Genomic DNA, 16,697 nt, shown 5'->3' on the forward strand with positions numbered 1-16,697 from the left:
CACCCCCACCTCTAGCCACGCCTCCGGGCCGGGAGATCGTGGGCACGTCTGTGTCTGCACACGTGTGCTCACACATGCGTAGCACACACGTGTATACGCACATCCATACGCACATACATGCGCATTTATATACACGTACATAAAACCGTGTGTACATGCACACATGTGCATAAGAGCACATGCACAGGCACACATGTACTCACACAGGCACACCCATACACAACCCCAATACATACACATACATGGACACAGAGAGGCACATACATCTGTATGTACACACTTGCACACAGATCTATACACATACGTGTATAAATACAAATATACACACACATCCATACAAACACGTGTGTGCATAAAACATACACACACACACACACACACACTGTTGATCCACTGCACCTGCCGGAGGCAGGTATTGAACTCAACACCAGCAACCCACCAAATCACTGTCCTGCTGTGCCAGCACACCAGCCAGGACCCAGGGCCAGCGAAGGGGTGGCCCCAGAGAGGAGTAAACCAGGCATGGAGTAATTAAAATGAAAAGAAAAAAACTAATATAGAAATCAGTCCAGTTCATTGACCTGTGGGTAGTGGGGGGGGGGGTATCCACACCCCATCCTTTGGTGCAGGTTAAGTACAGGGGTGTGTGGGCTGCTTGCCCTGTTAAGACCTGGAGAAAGGGACAGGAAAAACACCAGAGATAATTCACAGAGCGTGGAAAACCTCCTGGGGTGTTTCCTCACCCCAGGAAAAAACCAACCCCAAAACCTTGCCTGTAAGCCCTGATTTGAATCCAAAGTCCCCATGTGCATTGCCTTCAGCCTCTCCATCCCACAGCCGACCAAGCTGCACTGGAGATACTCCTCGGTGCATCTGTTCTCCTTGGTGGCAAGGAGACAGCACTACCGTATCACTGCTCCTCCAGGTACCGGATCAGTGTCCAGAAATCATAGCCAAGGCCCAGTTTTTTATGGCTACAGTTGTGTTTTGCAGATAAATCCAAGAAGAATAGGTAAAGCTCATCAGGTGTTCCCTCACACAGTCCCACGACACTTCTCCACTGGAAAAGCAAGGAGAACAAGTTAGAGGCAGCAGGGGTGACCCAGGCGCAGCATCACAAGCACAGGATGGGTACAGGAGCCCCTCAATACAGTGCCACATCCCAGACTCTTCAACAGATCCAGATGAGGAGCCACCCCCCACCTGGAGCTAGAAAGCCTCTGCTGCCATAGCAGGGACCATACTGGGCACCCCATGGGGAGTCCTGGGGGAGCAGAAGGGCAGGGATTCTCACTTGCAGGAGTCGACACAGGACTTCCAACCCCGCTCCAGCGCTGCAGCCATACACTCCAACAGCGGCAGCAGGCAGCTCTGCACCAGGAAGAGCAGCAGCTCTCTGACACACTCAGCAAAGTGCAGTAGGGACTCTGGGAGCCGGGACTGGAGCTGTGGGAGCAGAGGTATCAGTGTGGGTTCAACACTGATCAGGAGGTGCTGAACTGAGCTATCCCCCGACCACTTAGGCTGCAGCTACCTGTGATCTGTGGGTGCCAAAGTGACTCCCCTTCCACTGCTGATATTCAGGGAGCTGGTGAGTTACCTTTGAGGCCTCCTTTGCAGGGCAGCAGTGCTCAGGTCACCCTCACCCCACAGCCACCCCCCCCCAGTGGGCTCGCAGCTGATGGACAGCAGTGTTGACAGAGATGTTGCTGTAATGGTTCCCCTTCCTCACTGAGGGTGCTGGGCATCTTGTTAGCCACGGGACAGGCTGATGTAGGTGACAAGCAGCACTACCCTCACAACCTGGGTTGGGAGGCGGTGTGTGGCACCGCAGAGGAGGAAACTACAGAAATCCTTCAAAAGGAACATTGTGAAGAAAAATGGGGCTGGCAATGGGATGTGATGCCTGCAGCAGTGCTAGGGAGGTCACACAATGCCCCTCTTGAGTGTGCAGACTGAGGGGTGAGAGCTGTGCTCTGCTGAGCTACTTCCTGTGTGGGCTGGGTAAGAGTTCTGAATTTGTAGGAACATAATATGTCTTTTTGCAAGGGTCTGTATGGATAAGCCAAGAGGTAATAGCTTTAAAGTGATAGAGGGGAGATTTAGATGAGGTATTAGGAAGAAGTTCTTCCCTGTGAGGGTGGTGAGGCCTTGGCACAGGTTGCCCAGAGAAGTCGCAGCTGCCCCATCCCTGGCAGTGTTCAAGGCCAGGTTGGACGGGGCTTGGTGCAACCTGATCTAGTGGAAGGTGTCCCTGCCCGTGGCAGGGGGTTGGAACTGGATGAGCTTTGAGGTCCCTTCCAACCCAAATCATTTTATGGTTCCTCATTTAGGCCTCTCCCCCCACCTCCTGTCCCCTAACACAGGCTCTTCAGCCTTGCCAGCCCCTGCAGGCTGCAGCCACATGAGCATTCTTCATCCCTTCCAGCTGCTGCGACATCCTTACCCACTCCACGATGCAGGGCAGGCTGTGGTGGACCCAGGAGAGCAAGCAGGAGCACTGCTCATATGTGTACTGCGCCGCCTCACAGCTCTTCAGCCAGAGCAGCTCCAGCTGTGGCTGCAGGACAGCGGCTGCCTGGGAGCCATAAACAGGCAGGGTCCGCTCCAGCCACCTGTGAGACAGCAGTGAGCAGTGGATGACGCAGCGCCAGTGGCTCCAGCACCACCAGCAGAGCCACAGGGGCACACGGGTGTCCGGAGCTGCTGCCACAGGCCAAGGGAAAAGGAGAGCTCAAGAGCTGGGTGGAATCACCTTCTACAGGGAGCACTCTGTGCTGTGTCAACAGCCTCACACCCACCAGACACACACACACATTGCCATGCAGCACCAGTGCCACTGACCTGTAACCCTCAAGGCAGCAGTAGGAAAACTTCTGCCAGGCTTGCTGCAAGGCTGGGAGCATACCAGAGGAACGAAGCAGGTGAGCAGAAGAGGAGGCTGGAGGAGACAAGAGATACTCTCTCAGCAACCCTTCAGCCTGGAGCGGCATGCTGTCCATCCCCAAAGCCTCTCTCTGGGGACATACAACTTCAACTGCTCTGCAATAGGTCTCAAGATGCTCAAAGATGGGATGAAGAGGGGCAGAAACTCCCAAATGGATAGAAAACCTGGCTCAGAGCAGCCCTGGGAAAAACCCTCCTGAGAGGGGACAGGCAGGGAGATCTATTTCTACAGCCTGATGGGAATGTCTGGATCAACACAGCTCACCCCATTCAAAGAGCAATGGGGCCACGTGGCTCAAGGGCAGCCAACGGCACAGACGTGGGATGATGATCAGGCTGTGGAGAGGCTTCACTCAAGAGAACGTCCAAGTTTTGTTCCCCGGGGACATTCCTCCACATGGAGCAGAGCCACAGCCTTACCCTGGAAGGAGCCATGCGTCCGGACATCGTGCAGGAGGAATCCAGCTGCGAAGACCAGGAGGATGAGCAGCAGCCGAGACCAGGGGAAGCCCCTGCCCTTCATCTTGTGCAGCAGCTCCTGGGCAGGGGGAGGATGAGACCCCATCACCACGTAGCTACCAAGGCCAGGGAGGCTCTTGAGCAGCCACACTTCCCTCCAGCAGCACTGCCACACTCGCCGCTGCTCTCACCACCCACCCCCAGCTTCCCAGTGGAAACCAGTGTCATCTGCTGAGCAGCTGGGAGGATGGACCAGGGCCAGCACTGTCTGTCCCTGCTGTATCCTGCACATGCATCGCTGCGGGGGCCCTGGCCTGGCGTGTGCTGGCAGGAGGAAACGCCAACCACAACCCCAGCACAGAGCCGAAATGTGGCCTCTGGCTGACACCCATCCCATCCCTCACCTTGCAGGCAGCATCACAGGCGGCCACGTCCTGGTCACTGCTGGCCCCTCTTGGCGCCAGCTCCTCATTTGTTACTTTGAACGAGCGAACCGTCTCCTCCAGTGACTGTCGCACCTTGGGGAGAGCAAGAGCTACATCACAGCCCCACTCACACTGAGCCGGCGGCACCACGGGGGCTGCAGCTGTGCTGCTCCTCTGGGAGATGCTAAGCTGCAGCCACACAGCACCAGAACAGTGAGGCCTAACAGGGCTGTATCCAGAGTATCTGAACCCAGACAGCAAGCAGAGGGAAAGAGGCAATAAATACCCGCCTGTGGATGGCACAACACCTCGTTCCTGGAGCAAGTGCTGGCTCGCAAGCTGGTGGGCACACGCCCCCACACCAGCCAACCCACTGAGCTGCTGGAGCAGTCCTGGGTGAGCACACGCAGGTCCCATGGGGACACTGCTTGCGCAAGGACCTCCTGCAGCAGCACAGGCACGTTCTCTCCCCACCCCAGGCAACTCCTCTGACACAGCTCAATCCTACCTTTTGGCTGCTGCTGTCCCAGGACTCCAGCAGATGGTTCAGAAGCAAACTATGGTGGGAAAGAGAACCCAAGGCTGTCAGGAGCACTGAGAAGCAATTTCATATGCTCCTGAATGCCAGCAGGCTGCTGCTGGCCCTGCTCAGAGCATGAACAGACCTGGACTGGGAGAGGTGTTTGGTGTACAGCTGCCTCCAGACGCTGAAGCTCAGGGGGTCCAGGCTCAGACACTGGCTCATGGAGGTCAGGAGCTGGGAAGAGCACAGTAGGTTTCTCCACCTGATCCAGGACACATGTAACTTGGTCTACCATATCTGGCACACTGCTGCAGGCTGTACACCAGCACAGCTGATCGCCCCCAAACCCTGCTGACTCCCTGCTCTCATCCCAGCCAGCTTCTGTGGCACTGAACCACTCATGGGTCTGACATTCCCAGCCCCTAGCTGCAAGCAGCAGGAACCCTGGACTGCCATCATTATCCTTGCCTCGTGCCTGGCTTTGCAGGCCCTGCCCAAGCCTCCCTTCCCAGGTGGCTATGACATGCAGAGACCAGCGGTCCTGTGGTGCAACCCTCCTCAGGGCTCACCTCTTTTTTCATGCCAGGAGGGCAGCTCGGCGTAGCTCGCGAGAGGAAGGAGGGGAAGTAGGTGTGCAGCACCGTCTCTGGCTTTGCACCGAATGCCAGCACTTTTAAACGAGGGTAGAGCCGCTGCAGCTGCTCCTGCAGGCTGATGGGAGAGGGCACCGGGGCTGTGGAGACCAGGGTCTTCACCCCACGGCACAGCCTCGCAGGCAGCATAGCCTGTGCTGGGGTGCACTGAGGGGGAACCAGCATACCTGGGTGGCAGTGAGTTGTTGGGCATGAAGGCAAAGTCCAGGAGGGGGAAGAAATCCTTGGGTCCGATCATACCAAAGCCTTTGGTCAGATTTGAGTGCATCCTGTGCAGTAGAAACAAACCCATGAGCCATGACATATACGTCAGGGCAGAACTCAGCCTGGGAGGGAAGCACTGCCCTTGCCAAACCCCAGCGGTTCTCTGCAGCAGGACACCCAGGTGGGTTCTGGCCACCACTGTCATCTGCCTTCGCTGCCACTCAGGGACATCCTCCCAGCCAGTGCTGGGTGCCAGGCCCAGGGCTTCCTGTGGCCTTTCCCCACCCTGAGAGGCTGCAGGCGAGGGAGGTCTGGCAAGCTGGCAACTGGGATTGCCCGCTAATGAAATGCAGGCAAAGAAGAGAAACCAGATTATAAAAAACCTAATTAAATAGAAGTTCAGAATGATTGGGATGAGCTGTGAAGTCTGGCTCAATGCATCTCCAGAAAGTCCTCCAGCAAAACCAAACACAACATTCTTGGTACAGTGAAGCAGAAGAAAAAAACCCAAAACCTTAAATAAAGCCTCTTGAGCCATTTGGAAGGGCAGGGGATAACCCCTCCATGCTCTGGCCCTGTCTCATTTCCCCATCAGCTATCTGCACTGTGTGGCACTAGACTTTCTTCCACCGTGGGTGCCAGAGCCACTGGTGGCCCTCACCTGCACAAAGGCCAGCAATGCCATCTGTCCTCATCCACCAAGCATCACCTCCCTTCTCCTCGCAGGGAAAAGTATGCCTGCCTGCAGGGGCAGATGTTGCTGGCACCTCTCCCCGCAGCAGGGAGCCTCAACATGCCCGTGCTCTGCAGGAGCTGGTGGCAACAGGGCACAGACACCACCTGCACTCAGAGCAGGAGCTCCTGGGGGCAAGCACTGAGGCGTGCAGGCACAAGAGAAGCCTGTTCCTGGAACAGGGTGCCCTGAGCTGGAGCCACGGGGCAGCCCAGCCACTTGTCTGCCCCATGGGGTGACCTGAGCCAGACAGGGAAGGGCTCTGCTCCCCCTCTCCACCACCTGGTTTTAGGGAAAGCACCAGCAGCAGCACAGAGGAAACCTGTGCACTCTGCAGAACCAGCAGCCACCAAGGCACTCAACACCATCAGGAGTCACTGCGAAGGCTGCTTGAATGCCAGCACACTGGGCAGCCACCAGAAACAACTGAGCTGCATGGCCAGTCCATCCCAGCACACACACCCCTTCACTTGCGCTCTCCCACATGCACACTAAGGTTCCTTCCATCATCGTGATGCAGACCCAGTCACACTGCACCCAGCAACCCAGGTGTGTGTTTCTCTTAACAGAGACCCTGCTGATACTGAAAGCAAGGTGTAACTCACGTCAGCAGACGCTCCAGATAGGATACAGCATACGGGGAGAGAGACTTGATCCCCAGCACCGGGAGCATGACACCAAGCCACACTGTGGGAGAGGCAGCGGTCAGACTGGGGCTCAGGAGGGCTCTTGCCATGCCCCTAGTGACACCGAGTGCTTCCCTGGTCCGTAAGCAGCAACCACAATGCAGAGGAACACTCAGATGCCAGGATAGCAGCTGTGTTTGAACCCAGGACAAACCCCCCCCCATCTCCCCATTGAAACACCTGGCAGACAACTAGACAGACAGACTATCCCCCGGGAAGGGCTCCAGGGCAGCTGCACTATCTCGCCTGCTCTGTTCACAGAGGAATGGCACAGCAGCATGCTCCCTGCCTTGCCAGGCTCCTCCTGGGATCCAGCATCTTCCCTGTCCTAGCAGGGAAAAATGCTCTCCAGAGACAAGGTACAGTTTCTGTCCATAAGGTCAGATTCTGTCACCACAGAGAGGCCACCAAGGCTTAGCATGAGATCTGAGCTCGCCCTCCTGTAAGCAATATGCTGCTTGCGACATCTCCAGCCTTCCCCAGAATAATCAACCACTTCACGCAGCTCTTCACCACGCTCAGCACCAAGTGTTTAGGACTCTATAAATGCTCTTCACCACCCCTGTGTGGTGGTGACTGGCCTGTAACATATGTGGCTAAGGACCAAAGCCACGAACAGGGTGTAATGAGCAGCCAGTACTACCAAGCTGTGCCACACATGACACGCCACCCATTGAAACCCAAACCAGGCCCTGCGCTGTGGGGGACACCACTGCTCATGGACTCAGTGATGTAACTTGGTGATAAAAAGGTCTTTTTCAACCTAAATGATTCCATGATTCTGCTCCCAAATGAACTGGCTGTGTCTGCATCAGGAGGCAGCTTCAGTGGCTGCAGGCCCCTCTTCAGTGTTTTGAAGTAGACCCCACAACTGAGCAGTAACACCAGTGGGAGCAGAGACAAGTCAGTAGTATAGAGGCTGCCCTGGTTTTCATCCTGCTCCCCAAGATGGGGAGTTCTTGGGGGGATGAGTGTGAGGGCTCTCACCTTTCAGTCCTTCGTGGAGATCTGTGAATCCAGCCTGTCCCAGAGCCCAGAGCACGGTGAGGCATTTCGCTGGCTTGTTCTGGTGGGACCGCAACACCTCCAGGTACTAGGGCAAAGACACGTTACTCAGGAAGAGCCTCACCCTGTCCCCACACAATACCACCGTCAACGAGCCTGCAGCCACATTGCTGGTGGGGCTGTCAGTGCCACAGGACCAGGGCCCTGGGCTGTGCAGCCCGGGGAAGAGCAGCCCTTGGAGTGGGACAGGGCAAAGGCGCCAGCCCCCCAGGAGGGACCCTCAGGTGAGGCTAGGAGGTGTGCCAGGCACTGCACCATGCAGCGCTGGGCAGCAGCCGAGCCACAGCCACAGCCATCACCCCCTCAGCTGTTTGCTTCAAAGGAGAAAGACCTCAGAGACCCTCGTTCCTGCTCCATGGCTGCCCAAGTGTGTCCTGCTCCTCTGAGAGCGGCAGAGCAGGAGCACCAGCTTTTGGATGACCAGGAGGACACTGGTGCTTACAGCAGCTCTGGCACATGAGAAGGAGGGGAGGCACTGGAGATATTGTGCTCGTATCACTGCACGTGGGATATGAGCACAGGGAGTAAAGGGCTTTCTACGTGGGACAACCACAACAGCTCCCAAAGGAATTCCAATTACTGGGAATGGATGCTCATCATCTGGCTGCTCCAGGGGATCCTGGGGCGGGAGGAGGAGCAGCACCACCAGGCATCCAGCTCACCTTGCCCAGGTTGGTCGTTGCGATCTTGGGCCTGTCCAGAAGCACAGCCTGGATGCAGATCCTGTATCCGTGCAAAGACTCCCCTGAAACAGAGCATATGAGGGCCCTTCTCAACCACAGCACTTGAAGTGCCTCCCTCCCAGTGTGATGCTCCCTGAACACGGTGGGGGACCTCCCCTTGCACAGATCTGCCCTGCTCCATGGCTAATCAACTCCAGGCCTTACACAGTGCCATGGGTTGTGTTCCCCACTCACCCTCTGCTGAGGAACCCCCCTATGTCTCCAGCCTGCAGGGGAAGGACAGACCCCACTGACCCTTGGAAATCGATCAGTAGTTTCCTAAACCTGTTGAGGCTCAGCTCTGCCCCCCAAAGCACCAACAGCAGCAGGCACGGTAACCAGCATCATCACAGCCCCAAGTCTGGCCCCTTCCAAGGGCTCATTTACCCCTTGTTCATGCTCAAGAGAGAATTAGGATTCAGGAACCTCCCTGGTTCTCAGGTGCTGTGGGGCTTTCACAAAAGCAGCAGCAGAGGCCAGTGCAGTCACAGCACCCGGTGAAGTCCCTCAGTCCTTCCCTTTGCAGCCTGACCCTGTGACAGCTCTGCTGACAGCCAAACACCTGCCTGAATTACACACAGATGCAACTGTCATTTTGATCACTGGGTTCTGAAATGGAAACAAACCTGTTGGAATGGCTGATGGCCTCATGCACAGAGCCATGGCCTGGAGACAGGCAATACCTGGGTGCTAAAGCTACCGACAGCCAGCAGCATGGTGGGGATGTACTGAAATGGGTGTTTAGGGTTTCTGTCTGACACTGCAGGACATTGCTGTCATTTGGGAACCTGCTTTTGGCTGCCAGCACTGCTGGGCATCTGCATGCTCTGTGCTCAGATCAGCAGCCTGTTCCCACACAGCAGCTTAGATGGGACCTGTCACTTTACAGGAGATACCCTCAACTGCAGAACACTGATACACCACAAGCCTATAAAGGCCTTGTTTTAAAAGCTGTAGCAACACATGCCACAATGTGAAAGCCCTCAGAAAGGCACCTTCCACCACCCACCCTTCAGTCTGCAATTCAACCCACAACAGCACCATGCCAGGCGCTTATTTCATCCCCTGCTCCAGCTCAAAACTCCACAGCTACAGCAGCATTAACACCACAGCACCAAGCAGGCTGGGCAGAACTGCCCCTCACTGCACACCAGATGTACAGGAGGATATTACAATAGCTATTACAATAGGCAACAAGAAGCAGTGGCATTCCTGAGCTGGTGAAACCCCAGCACCAGATGGCCACACTAATGGAACACAGCGGGTATGTCAGCACTCCAGACCTGCACCAGCCACCTCTTACCTGGGGTTTTGTCCAGCTCCTGCAGCATGGTGTAAACACAGTGGTCAAAGAAGAGCTCCAGCACGCTGGAAGACCGTCCCAGCAGGGACCTAATGATGTTCCTGAGCTCCTTGCTCACGAGAGAGTAAGGGTAGTCTGGAGCCAACACAAGAGTAGGAAGAGTTTAGCAAGAGACATTTGATGAGACTTTTAGCTACAGCTGCTGAAGCTGGCCCCGTGTGTGAGGTCACAGAGAAGCTCCTTGTCCTCCTACACAGTCAACAAGTGATTTCTTCCTCAGTTGTTCTATATTAGATGAATTCCCACTCAGCGCTTGTCAGGACACCCCTGAAATACTGTGTCTATAACAGAGATGTGGACAGGCTGGAGAGAGTTTAGAAAAGGGCCACAAAGATGATCCAAGGACTGGGCAGCCATGTGGGGAAAGGCTGAGAGAGCTGGGCTTGTTCAGCCTGAAGAAAGGGCTGGGGAAGCCTAAAAGCAGCTTCCAGTGTCTAAAGGTGCTGACAAGAAAGCTGGAGAGAGGCTTTTGGCAAGGGCCTGTAGGGACAGGACAAGGGGGAATGGCTTTAACTTGACAAAAGGGGGATTAAGATTAGATTTTAGGAAGTTGTTCCCTGTGAGGGTGGTGAGGCCCTGGCACAGGGTGCCCAGAGAAGCTGTGGCTGCCCCATCCCTGGCAGTGTTCAAGGCCACATTAGACGGGGCTTGGAGCAACCTGATCTAGTGGAAGGTGTCCCTGTCCATGGCAGGAAGTTGGAACTGAATGAGCTTCAAGGTCCCTTCCAACCCAAACCATCCTGTGATATCACAGAATCATCTGCTGAGTAAAGGACATGGTTTTGTGTCTTTCCTACTCCCAAATCTCTGTGGTGGGGCAGGTTCATGCACTGACCGTGGGGGTGCTGGCTGAGCATGGGGTCACTGCGGGGTGCCTGCAGCTTGTAGTTGAGGTAGCTGGCCAAGTCCTTCACCCAGACAGATGGGTTCTCAGGGAACACGCTCTGGCTTTTAGCCAGCTCCTTCTGCAGGTCCGCCAAGTCGAGCTGGAAATGACAGGGATGCAAATTCAATACAGGATGCACAGAACTGAGCACAAAACATGGGGAGAAGAAAGTTAAATTCAGGTCCAAAGGGGCTGCTGGACTTGGAGGAAAACACTCATTCATCCCAAGAACGCTGCCCTTCCCTCAGAGAAAACCCCAGCTGTCTGCCCCAGTCCACGTCCTTTTAATACAAATGGGAGCACTGGGCTGGAAACAGCATGTAATTTGGTACTGCAAACACATTTTTTTCAGATTAGCAAAGACTGCTAACAGGGAATAACAACCTGTGTGGGGAACTGCAGGTACCCGGTGCTGAAAGGGCTGTGGAAAGAGAGTGGAGAGGTCAGAATGATGGGCACAGCACAGGGATGAACTCCTTTCCCTCCTCAGAGCCATCCCAGGACATGCAGAGGCTTTCCTGCACTCCACCTTCCTGCTGCTGTGCTGCTCTGCGGTGAGCATCACCTGGGAGAAGCCAGCTCCATGCAAACTGCCCAGGAGCACACTGGCACTGTCAGAGGCTGGTCTGCAGCAGGAAGCAGCTCAAGGCTGCAGCTCCATGAGGCTCAGCCCCACGTTATTGGGGTGCAGGTGGTTTGTGTCAGCACCGTTGGGCAACTCTGCATCCAGAGTCCTGGAGGGAGCAAACAGCCAAGGTCAGACCTACCTGATTAACAACCTGCCATAGACAAGGCACAGACAGCAGCTCACAGCCCCTCACCTTCCTTCTCCTATGCTGTCCCTCATGGAACACACATATTGCCTCAGATTACCTGCAAGCTCACAGGGACAGACGCCATGTCCCTGCCTCGGGGAGTTTAGGAAGTGAAGCACGACTCAGACAGATGTTTGAGGTTTCACAGTCCAATGTTTCTGTACACAGGGGATTTCAGCTGTGGCATGCTGTTAAATCTGAGCTGGGCCTCTTGCTAGGGGTTTATTTCAGCAAGCATTTTGAAAAGAGGAATAAAAAATCCAGCTGCTGCTACACAATAAAAACCTAAATGATGCTGTCAGCAAAGCTCATCGAGCAACAGTCACACAATAACTGCTGAGCTGCGCAGAGCTGTTGCAGAGCGGCCCAGGCTACAGTCCTTGAGGAACATCTGCCACCACATGGAGAAATAACAGAAATTAATTCTAAACCTAAACCCCTTCCCTGCTCAGGCACCACGGAACAAGTGGGATGAAGAGAAACAAGTTCTACGGATTACTCTGAGAGGCAAGAGCAGAAAAGCCTCTTCAGGACCTCAGCTGGTAGGACCGGGAGGATGTTTTCAAAGGGTTTCTCCTAGACAGCAGACAGGGAGTGGGTGAGAAAAGAAACCAGAAATTCCTTTCCAGCCACCTCCCATCCTTCTGTCTCCTGCCTAAAGCAAAAGTACAACTTCAAGCATGAGACAGAACTCCAGGGCCAGCCTGGTGCTTGCCAAAGTACCAAGCACCACCTGCTCTGCTCCCCAGCGAACGTGACCATCCTGGCACGCAGCTGGTGGCAGTGATCCCCTCTGCATGTGTTCAGCAATCTGGGGGTCTCCCAGCACAGGGAAGCCATGAACCAAAGCAGGCACCGCTCTCCTTGTACCATATTCAACAACGCCTCAAGCACCCAGGGTTTTGTTCCCAAAGCAGTGGCTGCTGCAATGCTGGCTGGCCTCAGGTAGGGAACAATGAAACCCTGACCTTCAGCTCTGCTAAGATGGGTTAGGTGCCCGGGTGGGCAGCCTGGCCAGGGACACTCACAGCTTTCAGGGCTTCCTCCAGCGAGTGGCATTTGCCTGGTTTGACCACAGTGGTGCTTACTGATGGCTTCTTTGCACTCTTTGCTGCATGCTGCTTTCGGTGTTGCTGCTCAGGTGCCGCAGCAGGAGGGACCTGCTCCTTGTTCTGCTTCTTCAGCACCCGCTCGAAGCCCAGCTCGAAGATGGTGTCAGTTGTAGTGATGGGTGCTGGTAGAAAAGAGAACATGAGAGAAGGCTCCATAGTGAGCAATGACACACAGGGCAATGGACACAGGGAGAGTGTTCAGTCTGAGCCCCCGAGGGAAGGCGGGTCGGGCCCACCCCTATCCCACATCCAGCAAGAGCCCCCGGGACTGGGCTGCTCACCACGGCACGGCCACAGGCAAGAAGCACGAGGCCCAGAACCAGCCCTAGCCCGTGGCCCCACACAAGATCAGGCAAACCCCGGCGGGAACCAAAGGGCCTATAACAGGCCTCACACAACCCGCCCAAGTCGTTCCCGCACCGGGCCCAATGCACACTCGCAACCCCGCCGCTCTTACCGGCCAAGGGCAGAGTGCGGCCGGCGTTGGCCTCACCCAGGGCACGGCGGTTGCCAGGGCCACCAGAAGACCGCCGGCCCTTCCGCACCACCTCCCACCGACCACCACCGGCCGCGACCGAGCCTGAACCCGCGGCCGCCATCTATGCCGAGTTGGGAACCGGGAGACAGCGCCGCCGGGGGGCGGGCCCAAGGCGCCGACGGGCCCACCTGATTAGCTACAGCCGCGCACACGTGCCCAGCGCGGCGGCTGCCACGTCTCCGCCCCGCCCTGCCACGTGACGGGCAGAAGTCCCGCCTCGATGGGCGGGGCCAGAACATCCCGCCCCATCTGGTTGCCCCGCCCTCCGACGAGCCCCCTCCCAGCCTACTCCTCGGGCCCAACAGCAGGCGGGTCTTTTCCGTAGGAGGTGTGTCCATGCAAATGAGAAACGCGAGGCATCACGGGACACCCGCGACACAAAACCACCCCCGTGGGCTCTCTGCAGGAGCACGACGGCGGCAGGAAGAGGGGTGCGGAGCGCGCGCGACTGTCGGGGCGCGTGTCAGTAGCGCCGCGTGCGGTGTCCGTGAGGTGTGTGTGTGTTGTGCGGCGTGTGGCACTGCGGTGCGGGAGGTGCAGTCATACTTACCTGGCAGGGGAGACACCATGATCAAGCAGGTGGTTTTCCCAGGGCGAGGCTCATCCCTTGCACTCCGGGTGTGCTGACCCCTGCGATTTCCCCAAATGCGGGAAACTCGACTGCATAATTTGTGGTAGTGGGGGACTGCGTTCGCGCTCTCCCCTGATCATGAACGGTTTAAAAGCAGAGAAACGCAAATAGGGAGTACTAATAAGGACCAAAATCAACAGCTCATATTTTCCTTTGGGAGAAGCTGCGTCGGATAGTGTTCGAAACAGAGCAGCTTGCGCACTTCAAGGGATCCGGCAACTGGACAGAGCCGCTTCGGTTCCGCACTGTGGGTAAGTTGGGAGTTGACGGGCCGGACGCTGCAGAAGATCCCTTTCTCCCGTGGGTTGGGGCCGCGCTTGAGCGGCCGGTTACCCCCGAAATGAGAATGAGGCCGAGGGGAGCAGAGCCTTCCCTGCCTTGCGGGGCCTCAGCGAGATAACGACTCCGTGGGTGCCAGTGCCGCGGGGCCCAGCACTGAACACAGGATTACAGGTGCGGCCTCACCAGTGCTGAATACAGAGGGATGATCACTGCCCTGGCCCTGCTGCCACCCTATTGCTGATACAGGCCAGGATGCCGCTGGCCTTCTTGGCTGCCTGGGCACAGGCTGCTCATGTTCAGCACCCCCAGGTCCCTTTCCCACCGAGCAGATTTCCAGTCACTCTTCCCCAAGCCTGTAGCGTTGCGAGAGGTTCTGGTGGCCCAGATACAGAACCCGGCCCTTTGCCTTGTTGAACCTCACACCAATGGCTACCAGCCCATCGAGGCCTCAAAACAGACCTATGCTTTTTATCAACTGCTCTGTACTCTGAGCCTATTAAGCGTGTAACTATAGTAAGAAGGTTCATATAACGCTCAGTTTTCCTTCTATTTTAAACCAGTTAAGATCAGGGGAGAGCGCGAACGCAGTCCCCCACTACCACAAATTATGCAGTCGAGTTTCCCGCATTTGGGGAAATCGCAGGGGTCAGCACACCCGGAGTGCAAGGGATGAGCCTCGCCCTGGGAAAACCACCTGCTTGATCATGGTGTCTCCCCTGCCAGGTAAGTATGACTGCACCTCCCGCACCACAATGCCACACGCCGCACAACACACACACACCTCACGGACACCGCACGCGGCGCTACTGACACGCGCCCCGACAGTCGCGCGCGCTCCGCACCCCTCTCCCTGCCGCCGTCGTGCTCCTGCAGAGAGCCCACAGGGGTGGTTTTGTGTCGCGGATGTCCCATGATGCCTCGCGGTGCTCGTTTGCATGGACACGCCCCCACTCACGGGCCCCACCCCGCGGCTTCGGTCCCTACCCGCCCCGGCCCGTTTTCCCTCAGCGGGCGCCCTCAGCACCATTCCCCGGCCTCCGTTGGCACCACCCCGGCCTCGTTCCCTCCTCGCCACCGATAACGAGCCCGACCAGACCCGGTATTGTCTCACGTCGGTTCTTTCCCGTCTGCCCGTGCCTGGAGCTGCTCCCACCCGTTTGTCCCCAGACGTTACCAGCCGTGGCTCAGGTTTGCCCCCAGTTTCCCTCATGGCCGTTTCTGGGCTCTGGCCTTGCTCCACGAGAGCAGCGTGTGCCACTGTCACACACCAGCAGCCCTCGAGCAGCCAGCATGTCCCAGAGCAGCTCTGCTCTCCCGTGCTGACCGTCTTCTCCCTGTGGCCGTGGGCTGGAGCGGCATCAGCAGCACCCACCTGCTCCTACGGCCATTGCGAGTCCCACCAACCATACCCAGGAACCAGGCCAGGGAGCAGGGGGGTCTGTGTGTGCTGAGGGACTGCGAGGACTCGAAGGGTGACAGCCTGGAGCACTGGAGCTGTGGTGGGGCTGAGGTGCTGCAAGCACTGCAATTCCCAGCCCCTCACCTGTGGGGAATGCTGCACAAGAAGCTGTGCAAGTAGACCTGGACAAGAGATCGGTCATCTGGACTCTGATCAGCCACAACCCTTGGGAGAAGTGAACGGGACAAGTCGGGAAGAAATGGAGAAAGAACTGGAGAAAACATTGGGTGGAACCGAAAAAAGAGCATCAAGATATTTTCTGAGGACTGTAAATTTGGAAACAGGAGGATGCTGAAGACAAGATAAAGCATGTGTAGTCAAGGGGAAGTGGAGGTGACAATGTAAGGAGTAGTGATAGCAAAGAACTATGTTTACAAATAATTATTCAAGCAAAGGCAAGTGGACAGTAATGAGATTGGCTGAAAGAGTAAGTGATCAATAAGATTGTTTTGTGATGGAAGAGTACCAAAGGAACTAACTGCTAAGCAGAATACTATAAAAACCTGTGCACTCACTCAATAAGGGATTTTGTTTGTAGCCAGAAACAGAGTCCATGCCTCAGCTGCCACAAGATCAGGCTTGGCAAGGGGTACCATCCCACATAAAAGGCGGCCCATGTGCAGTAGGGACCCTAGGCATGCTCATCCCCAATAACACCATGATAATGAATAAATGAAGATTACATTCTCAAAGGTCAACGCACGCTTTTCAACCGAGCTGGGATGACAAAGTAAATGTTTGGAACCTGGGTGAAATAATAGCTACTCCATTTTTAGCTCCCAGAGTAGCTAGCGCTCAAGCTTTAGCAACACTGAATAAGTTAGGATGTTGGCTTGCTAAGCAAGCTAATGCTACAGCATCCGCTCTCTCTGTGTTGCTCACTGATGTTGATTCTGTAAGACATGCAACTTTACAGAATAGAGCAGCAACCGATTTTCTCCTCTTAGCACATGGACATGGGTGTGAAATTTTGGAAGGAATGTGTTGCATGAATTTGTCAAACCACTCAGAATCAATACATGACAGTATCCGTAAATTAAAGGACAGTGTAATGAAGTTAAGGGAAGATGATAAAGATTGGTTATCATCACTTTTCTCTAATTGGGGTATAAGTGGGTGGCTACTGACTTTGGTTAAGGGAGGATTGATCTTTTTGCTTGCTCTCTTTGCCATCGTATGTGTTGTACCTTGCTTA

General features: G+C 55.7%; 1 protein-coding gene and 2 non-coding genes across 4 annotated transcripts; 1 reads left to right on the top strand and 2 right to left on the bottom strand.

Annotated features, from left to right (window-relative positions):
* Positions 1 to 557: 557 nt before the first annotated feature.
* On the bottom strand, positions 558 to 13,258 carry TMEM214 (transmembrane protein 214). 2 transcript variants are annotated; one of them, XM_061350258.1, is made up of 17 exons: positions 13,050 to 13,258; positions 12,509 to 12,714; positions 10,615 to 10,765; positions 9,720 to 9,854; positions 8,357 to 8,439; positions 7,617 to 7,722; positions 6,549 to 6,630; positions 5,174 to 5,275; positions 4,923 to 5,064; positions 4,496 to 4,587; positions 4,339 to 4,387; positions 3,810 to 3,923; positions 3,367 to 3,484; positions 2,845 to 2,941; positions 2,447 to 2,615; positions 1,295 to 1,446; positions 558 to 1,060 (listed from the first exon to the last, which is right to left on the bottom strand). In XM_061350258.1, exons 1-17 carry the CDS (start codon positions 13,189 to 13,191, stop codon positions 934 to 936), a joined length of 2,067 nt encoding a protein of 688 aa, XP_061206242.1. In that variant the 5' UTR covers positions 13,192 to 13,258; the 3' UTR covers positions 558 to 933. The 2 variants fall into 2 exon arrangements, with proteins under 2 accessions (XP_061206242.1, XP_061206243.1); XM_061350259.1 differs by lacking the exons at positions 12,509 to 12,714; positions 13,050 to 13,258 and adding an exon at positions 11,130 to 11,452.
* A 414-nt stretch (positions 13,259 to 13,672) lies between these two features.
* LOC133210705 (U1 spliceosomal RNA) lies at positions 13,673 to 13,836 on the top strand. The gene has a single exon (XR_009724991.1). It is a non-coding gene; the product is annotated as a U1 spliceosomal RNA (small nuclear RNA).
* A 774-nt stretch (positions 13,837 to 14,610) lies between these two features.
* Positions 14,611 to 14,774, bottom strand: LOC133210706 (U1 spliceosomal RNA). Its single transcript, XR_009724992.1, has one exon. It is a non-coding gene; the product is annotated as a U1 spliceosomal RNA (small nuclear RNA).
* Positions 14,775 to 16,697: the final 1,923 nt, after the last annotated feature.

This window comes from Neopsephotus bourkii, unplaced genomic scaffold (genome assembly GCF_033783945.1).
Source record: "Neopsephotus bourkii isolate Nb327-2 ecotype Australia unplaced genomic scaffold, CSIRO-AGI_Nbou_v1 NB_481, whole genome shotgun sequence".
NCBI classification, from domain to species: domain Eukaryota; kingdom Metazoa; phylum Chordata; class Aves; order Psittaciformes; family Psittacidae; genus Neopsephotus; species Neopsephotus bourkii.

Bases quoted from the DNA above. Each gene is read 5' to 3' on its own strand.
- TMEM214 (XM_061350258.1), bottom strand. From the start codon at position 13,191: ATGGCGGCCGCGGGTTCAGGCTCGGTCGCGGCCGGTGGTGGTCGGTGG. The intron at 10,766-12,508 runs GTGAGTGTCCCT...TGTCATTTCCAG, and splicing joins TGGAGGAAGCCCTGAAAGCT to CTCGACTTGGCGGACCTGCA. The intron at 3,485-3,809 runs GTGAGGGATGGG...CCCCCTGCCCAG, and splicing joins CCTGTGATGCTGCCTGCAAG to GAGCTGCTGCACAAGATGAA.